Source organism: Nylanderia fulva, unplaced genomic scaffold (genome assembly GCF_048542155.1).
Source record: "Nylanderia fulva isolate GAGA-0341 unplaced genomic scaffold, ASM4854215v1 Scaffold19, whole genome shotgun sequence".
Taxonomy (NCBI): Eukaryota; Metazoa; Arthropoda; class Insecta; order Hymenoptera; family Formicidae; genus Nylanderia; species Nylanderia fulva.
This window is the reverse complement of record NW_028190161.1, coordinates 2392804-2410267: the sequence shown is the minus strand read 5'-3', so window position 1 is coordinate 2410267 and position 17464 is coordinate 2392804. Positions and strand designations below refer to the sequence as shown.

The 17464-nt window shown below is 31.8% G+C and overlaps 1 protein-coding gene across 5 annotated transcripts in view; it reads right to left on the bottom strand.

Annotated features, from left to right (window-relative positions):
* Window positions 1–17464, bottom strand: part of KaiR1D (Kainate-type ionotropic glutamate receptor subunit 1D) — a 412954-nt gene that overhangs the window by 120228 nt on the left and 275262 nt on the right. For all 5 annotated transcript variants that reach the window (XM_085481707.1, XM_029309255.2, XM_029309257.2 and 2 more), the window contains 2 exons: window positions 5201–5420; window positions 441–596 (listed from right to left, as the gene is read on the bottom strand). In XM_085481707.1, coding sequence (XP_085337833.1) covers window positions 441–596; window positions 5201–5420 — 376 coding nt within the window. The remainder of the gene's footprint in view (window positions 1–440; window positions 597–5200; window positions 5421–17464) is intronic.

The following is a 17464-nucleotide window of genomic DNA, read 5'->3' as shown; positions in this document are numbered from 1 at the left end:
GAATTAATTTATCTACTTTTACCACAAAAGGTCGTGGTTTCAACTCATACATATATAATATATAAGTTAATATATGGAAAATTTTTATATTACTTTTTCCTTGTTTCTTTAATTATCTTCTTGTCATAGAAGCATTTTAATTGTGATTAAATTTTGAAAAAGTTATAAAATACGTGGCCTAAAATTGTATTCATTCTATTCCAAATATGTGTGTAAATTTTTGAAAGTTCATAAAAATATTTTAGTTAAAAATTGTATATGGTAAAAAAGTTAAAGATAAATGAATAAATTGTTAACGCGCAAATTATTAGAACGCGTCGCGTTGAAAATTGACGGAATGAAAAATACTTGAGCTTGGTAAGACTGTTGTTTGTACTGAGCGAAGAATGGCGGAGTATCTCGTATCGCACGAGTATTTCTGATTCAATTATGAAACTCACCTCGTTTCGAAGCGTGGAAACTATCTTGCGGTTGTATCACCTCGACCTGGGCGCTGAGTCGAGACTTGGGCAGGATGTCCCGGTTGGCGTTGATCTTCTCCGCGGCGTAGCGAAAGGCCACTTCCTGCTTGTCGTCCGACGGATGAAACAGCCCACCTGGGAAATCACGCATCCATATTAAAGAGTGCTACTTTGACGAGATCCATGCGCGTATGCTCCTCCTTACTTTCCGTCTGTGATCACCATCACAGATCTGCCCTTTATCCAATCTTTCTGGTCTCGCTGTCCACCAATATAAAACGAACGATAAAGATTTATGATCTATTTATTCATCTTCCCGCGGAATGATCCAAACCATATTTATACTCCAACTTTACTGTCTCATGTATTTTATCGACATGTGTTTACACATTATATCTGGTATTTTCGCGACTTTTGTGTATGCATTTTTTTATATGAATTTGAAAATATTACATTTTAAACAGTTGATTAAAGTTGTATATATTATAATGTACAGTTTTTATATTTAAAAATATCTTTTTTTTTTAATTTTTAAATACGAGTACTTTTGACAAGAGATTGTAATAAATCCTAAAAATATATTAATCCATTAATATTTTACGTAAAAAAACTTATCAATTAAAACATTTGTGCCATCTATCATAGAACACATTTAGCATGGAAATAAATTAATATAAATAAAAGCATATAAAAAATAATAACTGCGTGTGAGCCGTTGTTTAACTACACAATGGAATTAGATTAAAATTTATAAAATAATAAAGTTTCTATATCGAATTATTTTATATCGAAACAGATATCGAAAAAATCGACACACGAGTAACTAAACATTCCACCTGCTGTCATTTCCATCAACTCGTGTCGCATAAGTACTCTCGATAGTTTCTTTATATGGTTCGCTCAAATTCCGCGCCTTCCAATTCATTCAGTCAGGAGAAATTGGCGCCATAAATTGATTTTAATCTCGTTTATGTCATAAAGTAACTGAGCAGCTGCGCCGGCTTGACTTCGCGATTTATAGAATTTGCGGGATAGATTTACGTCTCTCGTTAGTGAGCTACTATCGATTTATTTCGGCGCACTTCGTAAGGTTGCCCGATTCGCCACAGTCATTGTGACAATAATAAGTGTAATAACGCGAACATAAGAACGAGAAAGTGAATAGCGAAGGAATGTGGCGAAAATCGAAAAAGAGGAAATAGATATAGCTCTCGCATATGAAAGATAAATTTTTACATAATTCTTATGCCAGATTTGTGGAGATAGAAAAATTAGTCTATAAAAATTTCTTCAAAAAAAGAAGAGTAGGAAAAAGATTGCAAAATACTAGGAAACGCGGTTAAAAGACCGTAATAATATGCATGTATTTCAGGATGTAACGGCTTATTAAATAATTAATTAAATCGAATATTGTTAAACACGAGAGTACACATCGTGAAAATCGATGTAGCGAATCAATCGTAAAATCGTCGCAAATATTCTGCTAAAAATTTACACTTACATCGGTTAGACATTTCCTTGTTTGCGAGTAAACCGAATTTGTACATATATCGAACTCGTTTATTCATCGATTGTTAATGAATTATCCCGCTCGAATTGAAGCAATCCGCCGTCGAAACCATTATATGATAAAATAAAAACGGTAAATTGATCCCAATTGAATACATCAGAGTCCAAACTCATTCCTAGTATTCCATATATCTCAAGCCTCGGTTTAATTATACGCTCGAGAAAGCAAGTTTGCCGCCGGTTTATGCAAATAAATTGCGAAAAGTATATACGACCACATGCCGTTTTTAATCTTGACTTCGGGAGAACGACGAGAAGCATGTCTGCAATAACGTTTAATTTAAAAACGAATGATGAGTTGCCGTTTTAAACAGAAGATTGCTGTAATTATAATGATAACAAAAGCCAGATTTTATTGGCGTATAAAGTGTAACATTATTAATTATGTTTTTCATTACAATTATTATAATATATAAATTGTTATATACAGATATAATTGTTTTTTTTATATATATTTATGAAATAAATTTATATATCTTCAAAAAAATTAAACAAGTAAATTTATACTGTTCTTCAATTTCTTTTTCGTTATTTAATTCGTTATTTAATTTCAACGTAATTTTCTTAATAGGATAAATTGTGTGCGATTGTTTGACTAACAATAATCATGAAAAAAAAAAAAAAACAAATAGAAATGCTACAAACAAGCGTTAAGAAAGTTACAACGGATATTGAACGAAGTGTCGAAGAGGGATGCTGAGAAAATTAGAGAATTAAAATGCGAAACATTTGTAAAATTAAATCGACTTAATGCAAGTTAAAAGAATTTCTCGCGACATCTTTCTTATCACCGCGTGTCTTTTCTGTATTACTCCGATAAATTCCTTCGCTTTTCAGCTTTCTTATATAGAAAAATATTGACCATACACACGCCGTTGGCCATGAAACAAGCACGTGTATGTAGCACAAATGAATGCATCAAAACTCATGGCAAGTACGCCAAAGCGTCTTCCTGAGCACGGACGTACAATATCGATCCGCGTCTACTTTTCCATCACTATTTTAGAAAGGAAAGCGGCGCTCGAAAATCGAGTGAACGTGAATTTATGTTTCGATAAAAGTGCAGTCTGGTCTTCTCGTTGCTCGTGTATATCCGTATATCGTCTAAAAATGACGATCGTAATATTAAACAATGATGACGGTTTTACGGTTTGATGTGGTTTCTTACACAAAATCTGCTATTGTTTTATTATATATTGCGAAATATAAAAATAGAATAGAAAATTGAGTATTTTAAATGGAACAGGATGCTATAAAATGTAATATTTATGTTTAAAAAAAGTTTTTAGGTCAATTATTTCTGATATAAAAATATGTATCGCAGTCAATGCGTTATGCTGTCATTAGAGTCTGATAATACTAATTTGCCTTCGAGTAATGGTAGTATTATATTCGTCGAACAATGGAATAAACATTTCCATTTTAATAAATGAAAATTTTGTTCTGTTAACATGACACAATATCGACGAAAATCACTGCACTTTACGCGATTCCGTAATTATAAGATATTTTTTTACATGTAACGAAAAAATAAGTAGTTTTTATATTAAAATAACCAAACGTTTTTATGTAACTTATAATTAAAAAATTATATTTTAAAAATGCTTTTTTTATTAAAATAAAATCATACTGAAAAAAAGTTACGATACACTAATATAAATATTCTATTGATTTTTAAAATAAAACTAACATGTTAGTATGTATTTAATATATATAAAGTTACTTAATAAAAAAATCATAATTACTACATTAATTTATAATTGTTATATGCATGTAATGTAAAAGACTAAAAAATGTTGTACTTCTTTTTTTCAAATACTTAAAAGAAAATTCAAAATACATGTAAAATTATTTCTTGATCTCATCATTTTTATGTAAAATAAAATGATAGAATAATCTTTATATTTAACTGTTATTTCTAATTATGGCATTTTGCTATTTTCTATATACGATATTATTGTGATTGGGGAAATACTGATATGTGTGTATCACTGCGTCTGTTCTGTTTACAGTCAACGCTACTACTTTTAATATACCCACAGGCAACTAATTAACGACATTTGACTGTGAAATACCTCTGTGTTATATATCGACCATATACAGTATATATACAGTAGTACATGTGTGACTGGTCTCGAACTGATTTTCTCTTTGACGTGCGATAGCCAGAACTTCCGTAATTGTCGTTACACATCGATAAAATGCTTGTTCGCGTCTTGCTGTGAATGATACATTTGCATCACAATCAGTGTCATTTAAATAGACCGCCGTAGTAATGCGATATTTTATTACTGTCATTAATTTCAATTTTTATTTTTATGCCTCAACATTTTCATGAAGCTATAGCGTATAACATTAACAACCTAATTACTCAGTTATTAAAAACAAAAGTAATTACATCTAATTAAAAAGAAGATGACAATTTGTAAGAAAATAATTTTGAAATCCGAAAGTATAATTAAAACTGCACGTTACGAGTGTAAAGTTAAAAAAAAAAAAAAAACAATTAATAATGTTATAGTTGAACGATATAAAATATCCCCGTGTGCGAAGGATATGTGTCGTGTCATATGATTCCGCGTTATACGATATTCTCTCATTCGTATCGTAGAATATTCGAAAATACGTTCTTTATGAATAGAAAGAGAATATAAACATTTTCACAAAATTTGAAATTTATCTATCACGTCATAAGAATGATTTGCAACATTATATATGAAGCCAGTCGCAATTTTTTACCGTGTTATAGAAATATCGGAGATTTACACCGAGTTGGATATCACAATAAAAGATTAATATTCTTTCTAACATATATTTCTTTCAATTTGTGCAGTTTTCACGAACAAAAGTAAATTGAGTAAATTACTCCATGCGCGCATTTCCGTTGAAAAGAAACTTTAGCGCACTCTCACGCTCTGAGATGAACTCGATAATTAAGCCTGGGATCAAGATACGGTTGAAGTAAAGTTCACTTGAAATTAATTTGCGGAATAAAATCTCTTATCTGTTTATAATGTTCCCGAAGCTTCTCCCATTCTCAATAACGGCCCGTCTTCTCACTCGCAGAGTATTATCGGCCGGGACATTGATAATAATTTTACCGGCGCTATTCAATGCGGTCGAAAGAGTCGCTCGCTTTCACACCGGGGAAAACTGGAAAAGATACTCACCTATCCTAATGAAATCAGGAAGAGCCGCGGCGTGGGCGGCGAGGAGCGCCAGCAGCAGCCACCTCGCAGCCATTTCCGGTTCCGGTTCACCCCGCCGCCTCCCCCGCCCTTCGTCGCCGCCACCACCGTCGTTGCCTGCAGCCCTTCCTTCTTCTCTCTCTCTCTCTTTTCCACCCTCTGGACTCTTCCTCTCCTCGTTCTCCCAAGGGAAGTTACGCCACTGGAAAACAAGATTGGACAGCGAGTTCATTAAAATGCACGCCGCAAGCCTGCGTATCCGGCTTGAATATCTGCCCTCGTTTACAAGAGAATTGTGTTTCGAGAGCACCACGACATTACTGATCGCCGACATAAAATCGCGGCTATGATTATCGTCTTGCGAGAGCCGGAAAACAACGTAAGATATCAAGCAATGAGAGATCTTTAAACCGATCATTAATATTGGGGTAGGAAATTCGTAGAAAAATATCGCGAAATGTCGGATCCAAAATTACATAATATTATAATATTATCTAAATTCTATCTAATATTATCTAAATAATATCAAAATTAGATAATATTATAATATTATCTAAAAATTAAAATTAATATTATCTAAAAATAAAAATTATCAAAATTAGATAATATTATAATATTATCTAATTTTACTTATATAATACCTACTTTATAAAGTATTTGTACTTATATATATATATATACATATGAAAATATATATATATATATATATATATATATATAAAAGTACATATATATATATATATATATATATATAAAAGTACATATATATATATATATATATATATATATATATATAAGTACACATATGAAGAATACAGAGCTGTTTAAAGAAATATATTTATTCAAATAAATGAATTATGGGTGAATATAAACAATGAGATAATTTAAAATGTAAAAGATACACATATATATATATATATATATATGTTTTACATTTTAAATTATCTTATTGTTTATATTCACCCATAATTCATTTATTTGAATAAATATATTTCTTTAAACCGCTCTGTATTCTTCATGTCGTCGCATTATTATCCTTCGAAATGCGATCATGATAAATAGTACGAAAAGACACAAACATTCTTTACGAATAATTAACAATTATCCGTTTGCGCAATTAATTAACTCCGATGATTAATAACGTATAAATTAAGGCAACGCTTATTTATTGAAGTAAAATATTTCACATAATAAAGTAGAAATTGAAGCGAGATATGGGACGAAAATCATAAATTATTTACGAGAGATAATTATTTCTTTAACAATGCTTAAATTCAAATATATCGCACTTTGAATATTTTGTTCAATTTAAATATAATTTTTTCATCATTTGTGAATTGGAAGCACAGAGTAATGCACAATATTGAATTGAGTAATTCAAATAAGACAATCGGAATACATTAATTAATTTATTAATAATACATGTATTCCGCGATGTTAATGCATTCGAAATGTATTATGCAATACTGAATTTCAATTGTATCCATTGGTATAATTTGATGTACTTTATTGGTTTTTATTGCATCCTATACTATTTTAGCCATTAATTTTACTTATTACAATTGGATATATTTATAGAATTATAAAAATATTTTCAATATTTTAAAGAGATTTGAATTATTAATAAAAAAATTATATTTTTATTTTATTAGATTTTATAAAAATTTATTTAAAAAAAAATGTTTTTCAAGAAATGTATAATTATTTTAACAAATATATACTTGAAAAGAAAATAAGAAATTATTAATGCCCGCAATAATTTTTTAAAATTATTTTTAAAATTTATTATTTTGTTTGCTATTTTAATTTTTAGACACATTTATATATGGATAATAATTATATTATAATTTTATCGCTTACGGGAAAAATTTTGCATGTTACTGTCTTTTTGCCATTGCAGCTATTGCGTAGTTTACATAAGCTATACAATATATTTACTTCTTAATCTATTAATTTCATTATAATTATGTTGCAAATTAAAGAAATGAGAAAAATTATATAAATGCAAATTAAAAATAGGAAAAAATAGTAAGTAACAAAATTAAATTAAATAGATATCAAAGTTAGCATGCGAATAATAATGGTTAAACAGCATGGCAAAATAACTATAATAAATACAAATGTTTCTTATTCATCTTTTTAAATATAAGTTTTGTAAGATGTTACATATACAAAACGAGTATATATGCCGGCAGTTTGTATTGTAGCATTACGAAACGTCGCGCTGAATATAATTCCAAAATATATTACGCGCTGAAATATATTCAGCGAAATACTAAGGCACCTTGCTTGCACAGTTCCTCCCTTGTTACAGCTGCTTCGTGATACCCTATGAAAGTAAATGTTACATGTGCGGTCAGATATCGCGCAAGAAATGCAGGTCGCACTGATTTTAAATCACAACATCCCTGAATATAAATGGGATATTTCATCTAAATTTTTAGGAACAATTGTCACATTTTTTTTATTTTACAAATGAATCTTTTTTTCTCTCCAAGCAACTTTTATTATCTAGTTTTCGAGAGAAAGGAGAGAAAGAGAAATATACTTTTACATATTTAAAATATACTTATTTTACCTAACATTAATAATTAAAGTATAGAGAACTTATTAAATCTTCAGATTCTGTTGAACTTCCTTGTTTCTCTTTAGCGAATTTCTCACAAATCACAAAATATATATGATACGCCGTCCTCGATGCACTTATCATCTTCAGAAAAAGAAGATATTACGGTGATTAAAATTGAAAATACGATAAATACAATTTAAATCACAACATCCCTGAATATAAATAGGATATTTCATCTAAATTTTTAGGAACAATTGTCACATTTTTTTTATTTTATAAATGAATCCCTTTTTCTCTCCAAGCAACTTTTATTATCTAGTTTTCGAGAGAAAGGAGAGAAAGAGAAATATACTTTTACATATTTAAAATATACTTATTTTACCTAACATTAATAATTAAAGTATAGAGAATTTATTAAATCTTCAGATTCTGTTGAACTTCCTTGTTTCTCTTTAGCGAATTTCTCACAAATCACAAAATATATACGATACGCCGTCCTCGATGCACTTATCATCTTCAGAAAAAGAAGATATTACGGTGATTAAATTGAAAATACGATAAATACAATTTGAAACACGGCCGGTCAAGCAAAGGCAGTAATGGGAGAAACATGGAATCGCGCGCGTTTTTAAACTGCAGCTAGAGGGCTTTTTTTTACGTAATGCGAGCCGCGAACGTGTAGCTACAATGGCCGTGCGTTCACAATATACGAGCTTCACGAGATTCGCACTGTGAGGCAGAGTAACGCAAGGTTGGTAAATGCAGCCAGGAATACAGTGAAAATACATAGCGCTGCGCCGAACCACCATGTAGAATAGTACCATGTGTTCTAGAAAAATATTTGTTAATCCCGCAATGCAGATTTTGTAAGCGGCGTAAATCCCTTATTCGCCTTTGGGAAATCCGCTCTTTCATTATGGAGAATTGTCGCGCATGCGAGGATGGATCGCGTTTATTTTTCCGTTTGTTTTTCCGGAGTTTTTGTTCAACGCCCGTATACATATATACGTTATTCATGAATTGTATTGAATTGTTTATAAGTATATTGTCAAAGAGTGTGTGTCGATCGAGGATGCATATGATGCAACAATGTAAACTGCATCGCGATACTTTTGCCTTTATCATCGCTCCGTGTTTCAGTCCATCGAACGATTTCAAAATATATGAACTCGAGCGATTTTAATTGAATATTTTATATATAGATTAATATTATACGAATATCTCTTAAATTCTTTAATAACGATTCTGAAAAATAGCGTCAAATGTTTAAAATTAAATAATTACAGACGTGTAAATGTAATGTACAATTACATTTATCATGTATCCCCGTTCCATGAATGTTTAGTTTGATGCTGCTACACATCACATTTTGGTTATATCCAAAATTACGCAGTCATGTTGCTATTATCTGATCATCTCCACGATAGCGTATGTGCAATCAATTATAACTATCTTAAATTATATTATATACGTTATGTGAAGCAATATAACGCTCTGTAGTAATCTATGGTAAACTGAAAGGTTGGCAAATGCGATTTACAGCTTCAATTTTGATGGTGAATTAACAACCACTAAATTCGTATTGCTCCTAAAGATAATTATTTAAGAACAATTATTAGAAAGACACTAAGTGACATCAAGCATATTTAATTGACCTTTAAATTAAACTCAGAGAAGTTTAATGTTATAAAAATAATAAATTAATGAAGTATTATATATATATTTAGAGTTATTAGAATAATACGGATGATAAATAATTTATAAATGTTGACAACAAAGTTGAATAGGATTAGCAAGTTATATTTTTTAAATATTGTTAAACTAATATTGTGCTTATACGTAACGAACGAATTAATTACCTCGATCTCTTATCCCTTTTATATCCTGAAAATATACTCTATTATTTGTTTTCTATATTATTCTCTCGGTGGATTATCCAAAATCTCACCCTGGTTTTCGTTGTCGGTAATTCGAATGAATTTAATAGGACAGCAAAGACTTGCATTACAATGCAACTCTTGCGTTACACATACTCGTAGCGGTGCAGTGCGCCATTTACCTATTTACCCATCCGCTATGCACTGTTCCTAAAATTACCGACTCGGGGTAGTTAACCGGGAAAACCGGCGCGCCACTTCACAAAACGCTCCGTCGTTTCCGGTCCACGCCCGTGAGACCTTTCAAAGTGGAGGGAATATTGGCAAACGCACAGACACGGGAGTTAACACATGCACCGATAGTCGATTCTCTTTCCGCATAACTTATTAGGTTGCAGTCGTTGACTTCCTTCCGGAAGTGATGCTACCGATGCGAGCGCGAAACCCCACATCAACATGGAGCCACGAATTTCCGATATATTGCCGAACTCGCAACATATAACGCGTATACCCGCAGATGTGCTGCGAAGCTCGAATCCTATTTGCTCTCTTTTCGATGGCATGCAATCTCTATCAATCTGTATCGCGCAGCTTGTTGTAACGGAGCAAAGTAAAATTGAATAACATAAATGTTGCTTTCACGTATTTTAACTTTTGATATAGTATGTATATGAAACCGACATATATTTTTCAATTAAAATATTCAATATTATATCCGTTGTGGACATAAAAAAAACATAAAAGACTTATACTGCAGAAAAGTCTCGCGAGTTAAAAACGGACCGGAATTTGCGCGCGCATTATTTGTAAAATATTCAAAAGTATATTATAAAATGACGGAAAAAATATATGTGAAAGAATAGAAAATATAATGTAACACAAAATTTGTAAAACGCAAGTTTCCTCTCTTTTATACTAATTATATATTTTTATCATATATATACTTTATCATAAAAATGTTATAAAGAGAAATGAGAGAGTTACATTATGTTGGAAAAAATATTAAGAATTTAGATTGGGATTCATGTAAAATGAGATTTGTATAAAATTTCAACCTATCGAGACACGTTAAATTTATATCTGAATATAAGTGCAAATATAGTTGCATTTCGTTGAAATTAATTAATTTCCTTTGATATTAATTAATAATTTCAGAAATATTCGTAACTCTTACAGAAATTCTGTATTTCTGTTAAATTAAATATGCCAGTTTTGATTAAAAAATAGACTTTAATAACAGAAAAGAAATTTATAATGCAAATACATGAAAAGATTGTTTATATAGTTTAGTAAATTTATAATGAGATTTTATATAAATGCGCATAACAATTTTATTCATAACAATATTTATAAATCATCACCCTTTATTCTCGAATCCTTGGTTATCTTCAATCTTATCGCTCTTTCAGTATCATCCTGAAAAATATCGTATCATTTCGTATTCTTTTCTTCCTTATCGGAAAAGATCGTAGGAAAAGAGAAAATATTCCACCTTGGGACATCATAAAATAATATTGACATTTTTGAGAAGAAAAAAACCAATTTCTCAGATTGTATCTTTGACGGGGAAAATTAACACCTTCTTTGCAATATAACACAATATAAAAAGCAAGACAGAAGGTTTCTTGATTATTATTGATATTATCACATTTTACTTGTAACTATATATCTCAAAATAAAATACAGAACGAGGAATTTTTATGTCAAAGTGAAGAGAGTCCTGCAGCAGTAATCTGATCTTTAAAAAGAAGAAAGATCGGAAGAATTTTGAACGAAATTTTATTTCCTCAACTCTATGATCAAGTTTCTGCTTCGATTAGATCTCTTTTCCGTGGAAAACCGTTTATAAATGCTTTTTTTCACGAAAAGACAATGTTCTTAGATTGTTTGTAAACTCTATCTTCGCAGCTTATTCTGAAGTAGCGTTGTTAAGCATACCCTCGCAATTATAGGTATAGTCATGATTTAGTCGCTATATGCAAGGATGCGGTAAATGAGGATGAGGGCGAGAGCGCTCTCGCAACGAAGAGCCGATATTGGTGCCGTTCGGAGATGCACGTTGAATTTTAATGAACGCTTTGCCTTTGTGCGCTAAGCTCCTCCCGGCAAAGTCCATGTCCCATAGGACCGCGCGGGCATGAAATTTTTATGGAAACACATCATTCGTTTCGTCTCGCGCGATCACTTGTTCCAAACTCGTGTCACGGCGACCTCATGACGACACTTCCCTTACGGCAGTAACGAAATGTATATGCAGTATTAAATTTTTGTATGCAGCACAATTATTCACGATTCGCGATGTAAGTAGAATTGGGATACTCTTAGAACACGAGATGGCAGATATATTGAGGCACCTTTGTCTCTCCGGTACCGCGTGTGATCGATCTGTCATCTGGCGCGACGCCAAAACGGCGCAGTCACCAATTTTAATGAAAAATTGGGCAAAGTATGAAACTTAGGTACAAGCAAGAAACTTATTACGCGAACATTTGGTAAGAAGTATTCGGAAGTTTAATAAGTACCGCAATGTGTGTTGCAAAATGAGTTATGCTAACGATAATAATTCGCCTTCTTTTGTTGAATACTAAGTTGAAAGTTCCAAGATTGGAGAGATCTTATATGCGCGTTCTAGAATAATATATAAAATTGTATCTTACATAAAATCTTACATAAAATCTTACATAAAATAAATGGAATATTCTTCTGTGTGTGTTTATAATTCGATTTATTAAACGTAGTAAATAAAAAATAAGAAGCAAATAAACATAACGAATGAAAATAAAGATTTTGCGTTATCAACTTTTTTGTTTTAGTACTAATGATTTTCGCGTTATAGAAGGAAAATACGAAGTCTTCATAATAACGACATAAATTGTTCTCTGTCCCTTTAAAATTGAAATTTCGAAATAAAATAATTTTTTTTTCTAATCCAGTGTGTTTTCTAATCCACGATGTAATTTTTGTGCTACCCATTTATTTTTAATATCTACCTACGTTTTACTTTATGCTGGTATGATGAGATTCGGGCGAGTAATTCTTGTGCGTTCTCTCGTCTATCGGTTTTCTCGCACATTTTTGATATTGCTTCTGTGACTTTTATGTACGCGAGTGAATCCTCGTCACAATGCCGAAATTGCCGCGTCGCGGCTGTAGGATTTTCAGTTTTATTTTCCGTTTTGCTTTTGAGTCCCCCTTTTGTTTAACGTTTCATGGCGTCTTTCTCTCCTGCTCTATTCCCAAATGGATTTTGCATAAGAACGGAGCGCGCGTCGCTTCGCGCGTAGTAAAGCGCGCATAAGTACTTTCTTTCGGAGCAGATATTCATGGCGAGGTCGTAGCAACCGTGCCATCGAAAAACATTCGTAACGTCTTCCATTCGCGAGTCTCTCGCGATTACACTATGTATCTCTCTTCCCTCGAGAAGAGCTCGTTCCCTTTCTGCGTACGATCCGCCTGAACGACGAAGAAAAGAATGCGAAATGATACACGATGCTCTCCGAAACGGAATTGAGGAGAGGGAGTGATAACATTGAAAGGTCTCAAGGATTTGCGAAAGGAAAGGACAATGTTTGGAGTTATTGTGAGGAAAGATATCATTCGATCTTCAAGATCTGACAGTGGACTGTGATGTTGCATAAACGATGAATGGCACAAGTATTATGCGCTGATGGATTGAAAATATATTGACATATTGCATGTGAAGAACTTTTAACGAATCAAATAAAATAATGCAAAATCTTGGATAGATAAAATCTTTGAACGATAAAAAGTAATGCAAAATCTTCCTTATTAATTCTGAATTACGTAAGTTTAGTTATCGTTTCGTTTTTTCACTAATGGTATTCTAGGCATTATAAGATTATTATATCATAGAATTTTTAAAATAAAGAGATTTTTTTATAAGTAGAAAAAAAACGTCAATGATAATTTCTATTTGCATTTGTTAACTATTTTAACATTCTACAGTTTTTGCTATCTTTTGTTTGATTAGATTTGCATTTCTCATAAATCTATATATTTTTCCATTTTATAAAATCAATTATAATATAATAAAAATTCATGAATCTGTTCGCGCATAATTTAAAAATGTTTACCATAAATTTGTACAATTTTACATTTGATAAATTAACGCTTGAAAATCTCGAAGGAATGTCTCGAGAATATTTTTCGCTTTCATCCTTTTCATTTATAAGTAAAAAAAAATGAGCCAATAAGCTCTCACTTTACATGCTCATATCAGTGCGAGATTTCTCGCTTACGCATCAGCAACGGATGACATCGGGATTTGCAGGATTTTCGTGCGCATTTGTGCAATCCTTACCCGTCAACTATCGAGATCGCACGTCTTCGTTTCCACGTTGTGTGATCATCATATATACATATAAATACACATAAAAGCGAAATATGTTCAAAAAAAATTTATACCCATTCATTGTGATTTAATGCATGTAGATAATCGAGCTAATTACACGGCGAGCTTTCCTTTTTAAGTTCATATGTGCGTTAAACTCACTTGCTCTCTCCCTTTCTCTCTTTTTTTCTCGGTAAATACTTAAAAACATTATCACGTTACCGCCACGTTATTCATCTGTTAATTGAGTGGAATTTTTAACATTATTTGAAATTAAATTTTAATATTCATCACCCTATTACTAATAATAATTTAAAGATTGTATGTAATATTTATATTTGCAATGTATGTTATAAATTGCTTACTCTATTAGTTATTAATTTCATGAATAATTCATATGCAGAATATTTTATATTCCATTGCTCGATACTAAAATTGGTTAAAACATAAATATTGATGATAATATAATATTAAAAAAAAAATAGTTTAAATTTCCCTAATAATTTTTGCATTTTAAATAAAAAAAATCCAGTTTTATAGAATCGAAAAACTGTATAGATAAAAAAATTTGAAAGTATCAGAAGGTTCAAAGATTTTTCAAGATTAATATACTTGAAAAGAAAAAAACAAAATCTTAAAATCTAAAAATTACCTAAAAATACATAGTAAGAAAATTTTCAAAATCCAAGGAGATCTATGGTCGAAGATTCTAAAAATTTAAATATGCTAAGACTTTATAAAAATTTAAATATCCGAAAATTTGTGAAAGCTTTAGAGTCTTAGAATGTGAGAATTCAAAGACTCAATTAAAGTTTAACGCTCTTAGTACCTAAGGAACTACAGAGGGAGATTCAACTTTTCTGAAAACCAAAGATTTAAATATTCAAGAATCCACGAATATATGCTAACTCTGTGGTGGAATAACTTTATTAATGAAAAACCTAGAAAACTTTGTAATAGTGTATAACAACATACCACACTCGGTTTAATATATTCTCGCAGCACGTAGACTTTATAAGCTAGGCATTAGTCGAAGAATGGCGAAATGGCGTGAACGTGGTGCCGCTTGGGTTTTGTAGGGGAGCTCGTCCCGAGGGATCTCTGCATTTTGTGCACCACTTTCCAACTACAGTTATGCTCTAGATACTTTTACAAAACAGTCAAAGTTTCGTGAATTTTTATCGTACCGCAACATATTATCAAATCCTCCCTGAGTGATATTTCTTTTTTCACTTGAAGATATGTATTTAAAAAGAACTTGGAAAAAACAATCGAAAAATTGCGTGAATCTTTTTTACTTGACTACAGATTCGATATTTTCAAAAAAAATTTTCTTTCTGCAAGCAATACTCACATTAAATAAATATAAAAATTTTACGGAAAAAACTTAATTATGAAATTTGCTTAATTACTTGACAGTTATATTTAGCTTAACATAACGCGTTAATAAATCTTTGACACATAGATCATTGAATAATTAGAGAATGAATATTTAAAAATTGTCTTATTTCTTCTAAATATCGCGCAATAAAAATGCTCTGCTTATTCCGTTCATTTATTTCGCATTAAACGATAAGGATCGCGCATAAAAGTGAGAGACGAAAGCTCTATAAAATGAAGCAGGAGGAAAACGTTGGATTTCGGGGATGGACGGTGTACACACAGTATACGGCAATTGAGATTTGAATATGTATGAGGATCAAGGCATATGGCATACAGGTTGTGCCTTCAGTTTATCGTGTGACTCGAGATACGTTGCAAAGCCATCTCGATGACAAAACAAACAACATATCGAAGATTGTGAAATTTGCATTCAGAATACGTCTCTCCACGAATTCCTCAGAAAAATGTTTATGCTCTTTTTCAAGAAATAATGAAAGAAAGTTTTATCATCACGTCCTAGTAATGTAACGTATACGCGAATTGCAAATTTTTACTTGAATACATTTAAGTATACCGAGAAATAATCTCGTAAATTTGATATAGAAAAAGCGGAACAGTAACTTTGATATTTTGATCAATTTCATTTAATAGCAATTTTAAAATATTTATACGTATTATTTACATAACATGTATGTTTTAATTTTATATAAATTTTCCGATAATTATTTATTTATGGTAAAAACTTTATTATTATATTTACATCGTAATATTTTTCATGATAAACGTACCGGATAGTATTCTCGTTAAATTTGACATTACATTGTGAATGATCGCTCTTCAGTGTGAAATAACTCGTTAGCTTTTTCATTCTATTAAATATGGCGATACTTTTGCCGAATGTTTTCGATATCGTTTCATTTTTTTCGCGGCCAGAACGTTCCCCATTGATAAAAGCCCTCGTAATTTCGTTACGACCGGAATACGTCGATGAAACGATTTTTCTTTTGCGCGAAGGGGCAGACAAAGCTTTTTGAAAAACCCATTCAAAGTGTCTCTCTGTCGTAAAGATAGAACGAGGCAATTACTGTCAGTCGCCGCCAGTCCATAAGAGCACACGAAAATGCATCGTATGCATTAACCGGGGAGATCCAAGGTCTCTTGTATTATATATAGCAACGTCCAACACATTTCGTATTCGGGGGCATACATTTTTACAAAGTTTACGGGAATATCTTTTGTACATTCAACATCATGTAATATGCGCAAAACTTTTTCATGCATCGTAAAATACGTGCAAAATTTCATTGCGATTCAACATTACTAGACTTTCATTTCCGAAGTACAAATACAATTGTTTAAATACAGTATAGTTTGGAATGTACACGTGCGGGCATAAATTCGCACGTATTTACAATTAGAGTTGAAATTTAGAGTTGAATATGAGTATATCTACGTGAGCGTACGTATTCATATGTAAATTTTGAATTCGCAACTTTTAAGGCTCAATTTTCAACTGCGCGTATCCCAAAGTTCTAACGAAACATAATGATAAACATGTAACAAATAGAAACTTGTTATATCATTTGCGAATCGTTCTCGCAAGCCTTATCTGAATAAAACTAATCATCTCTGAATTGAAATGTATCCGACTTTGAAAATCATTGCATAATTATCGAGCATTATTTGGGTCACACGTGAAGTCGTAGAAACCACATAAACATCATCGCAGCGAATTTTACTTCAATTCCGAATCACGGAGGAATAAAAGGACGTCGTGAGCGAGCGCGTAACATTTTTCCCGAATTTATCGCGCGTCGATCCCGTTAATAATAATAAAACCTATGCGGGCGGTAGTCGATGCATTTTATGGTGCCGTTCTGCAGGTGGTCGCAGAACATCCGAGGTATCACGATATCCCGAAAGACCGTAAGCCAAACGACGGCCCTTAGTTATCCCGCGGAAATTACACCTGCTATTTGCCCAAACACGCGCACGCACGTTTTGTTGGCGCAGCTATGCAGCTTGCTGCAAAACAGCAAAATTCGGGGTGCACGTTTAATAAGTAG